Genomic DNA, 2,379 nt, shown 5'->3' with positions numbered 1-2,379 from the left:
AATATATATATATATATATATATATAAAAACATAATTATTTCAAACTTTTGACCGGTGTTGTACACTTCTGCTAAAAGTTTATTTTGGCAGTTTTAATGACAACATATATGACCTTCAAGCTCATAAAATTCAGCAATATTGATGCCATGGGGTCCTAAACCTCAAGCAGCTGGTCAGTTCCCAGCAGACATTCAGCTGTCAAGCTGATTTTCATGGCGGCAGGGTTAAGCCGCGACATACCTCAGGGGTCAAGAGGTCAGGTCGTGTTGTAATATTTAAAGAGTGGAGGGTCGTCTCTCATTAGAACGACTGATACGGTTTATGGCATAAACTGTGGGTAAAAGGGCTCCGAAATAACAGCATAAAGAGCTGTTGTCTACTTTAAACTTTGTGATACTGTAGTGTTGCTCAAGGCTGGATGCTCATGCAATGACGCACAGATGATTCTCCAAACCATAGCATCCAAAAACCTAATGAAATTCTCCAAATATGCTAGAAATGGCTTTAGTGGTATTTAGCAGAACTATGAATAAACCAGCAAAGCTGTTGGTGAAGGTTATGGGTCTGAATTAATGAGCACAACAAAACCAAAAGACTCAACTGATGTTCATTTAAAGCTAAGGTCTACCTGTAGAGCAGTGGAAACCATCGCCATAGAAACCAGGGTTACACTGACAGGTGAAAGATCCAGGTGTGTTGAAGCAGACGGCATTTTCATGACACTGATTCACCTGACACTCGTCTATGTCTGAAAGAGAGAAAGACAGAAACAAACAAAGAAAATGTACCAATTAAATTAAAAAATGTTTTGCAAAGAATTATGTAAAATGTTTTAAAAATAAAAAATAAAATGAAATATCTATGATCCCACTTATACATATGAATGTTTACATTTTATTTTCTACAGCTGTTTCTGATTTTATTACGTCATCCGCAGTGCTTCGTAGGAAGGAAAGAAAGAAAATAAATAAGAAATTAAATTTTACTTAAAGATTTTTCTTTTGCATTTAAATGGCAATTAAGCACAGTGAAAATGTTTAATAAATTTAAATGATATTTTTTTAAATTAATTATTATAAATTAAATAATTGGATAATACATTCATTATAATCAAATAATAAATGTTGAAATGTTAAACAAATGTATTACATTTAAATAGTGGATAAATGTAATGACTTTTATGTAATAAAGCTGAAAAATGAATGAATTATGCAGGAGTGACTGGAAGCAGAAATGAAAGCAGATCACAGCTGTGTCTGTTTTCCCTCTCGGCTCATAATCACACTGAGGCCAAGTCCATTAACATCATGCCAAGTCATTTATATTTCTCTGACAACTAATGAAGATTTGCAGATGTAAAAAATCCTGCATTTACAGCAGTGGCTGATTAATAGGAGTTTTAATGACCAATATTCATATGAAATTTAAAAATAAAGATTTTAAGACAAAATTGATGTATTCAGATGAAATTAAAATTATTGTTAAAAACATAAGTACACTATCTATTGACCAGACTGTTGAATAAACACTAGGCCGAATTAACACTTCTATTAATTAATCAATCATGCAAATTAATTACCCAATAATGACCAAATATCTGCTGATGGATCAGTCTGGAAAACATTAAAATGGTGTGTATTCTTCTAATAAATCTTATGAATGAAAGCATGTCTGTATAGAGAGGCAGAGGCCCACCCTGACAGCTGCGTCCATCTCCCATGAATCCCGGCAGGCAGGTGCAGATGTAGGAGGATCCTCCGGTGTAGCTGCAGCGAGCGCGTTCAGGGACGTCACAGTCATGAGTGCCGATGCGGCACGGGTCCACGGGACGCTGCACCTCTACAACACAGCATGACTGATTCAATTAACTGATGCAGATACATGTGAAACAGTCTGAATATCCCTGCAGGAATGAAACATCACAAAAGAGATCTCTTAAATATCTCAATCTCATTTCTCACAGACAGAAATGAGATTTAGATGAGACTTTTGAAGAAGCCTACAGCTTCTGTGATGTTTTAATGAGAAAAAGATCCCTCTAATCTCCTTTAGAGATGTTTTGCTTTACAAAAAACTTTCTCAGACTGTGATTCAGAAGTCACAGATGTCTACTATATATATATATATATATACAGTGGGTACGGAAAGTATTCAGACCCCCTTCAATTTTTCACTCTTTGTTATATTGCAGCCATTTGCTAAAATCATTTAAGTTAATTTATTTTCCTCATTAATGGCATTTATTTAAAATAGAAATCTTTTCTAACAATATACACTACAGTTCAAAAGTTTGGTGTCAGTCAATTTTTATTCTGTTTTTTTGAAAGAAATCAAAACTTTTATTCAGCAAGGATGTGTTAAATTGTTAAGAAGTGATA

At 34.2% G+C, this 2,379-nt stretch overlaps 1 protein-coding gene across 1 annotated transcript in view; it reads right to left on the bottom strand.

Annotated features, from left to right (window-relative positions):
• The window catches only part of LOC107691203 (nidogen-1-like), a 37,875-nt gene that overhangs the window by 13,114 nt on the left and 22,382 nt on the right, over window positions 1-2,379 (bottom strand). Inside the window, exons 11-12 of the mRNA XM_016489700.1 lie at window positions 1,697-1,840; window positions 630-749 (exon numbers count right to left, since the gene is read on the bottom strand). Of these exons, the coding sequence (XP_016345186.1) occupies window positions 630-749; window positions 1,697-1,840 (264 nt within the window). The remainder of the gene's footprint in view (window positions 1-629; window positions 750-1,696; window positions 1,841-2,379) is intronic.

Source organism: Sinocyclocheilus anshuiensis, unplaced genomic scaffold, assembly GCF_001515605.1.
Source record: "Sinocyclocheilus anshuiensis isolate Anshui unplaced genomic scaffold, SAMN03320099.WGS_v1.1 scaffold462, whole genome shotgun sequence".
NCBI lineage: Eukaryota > Metazoa > Chordata > Actinopteri > Cypriniformes > Cyprinidae > Sinocyclocheilus > Sinocyclocheilus anshuiensis.
Note: the sequence above shows the minus strand (reverse complement) of the source record. Positions and strands in the feature narration are given on the sequence as shown.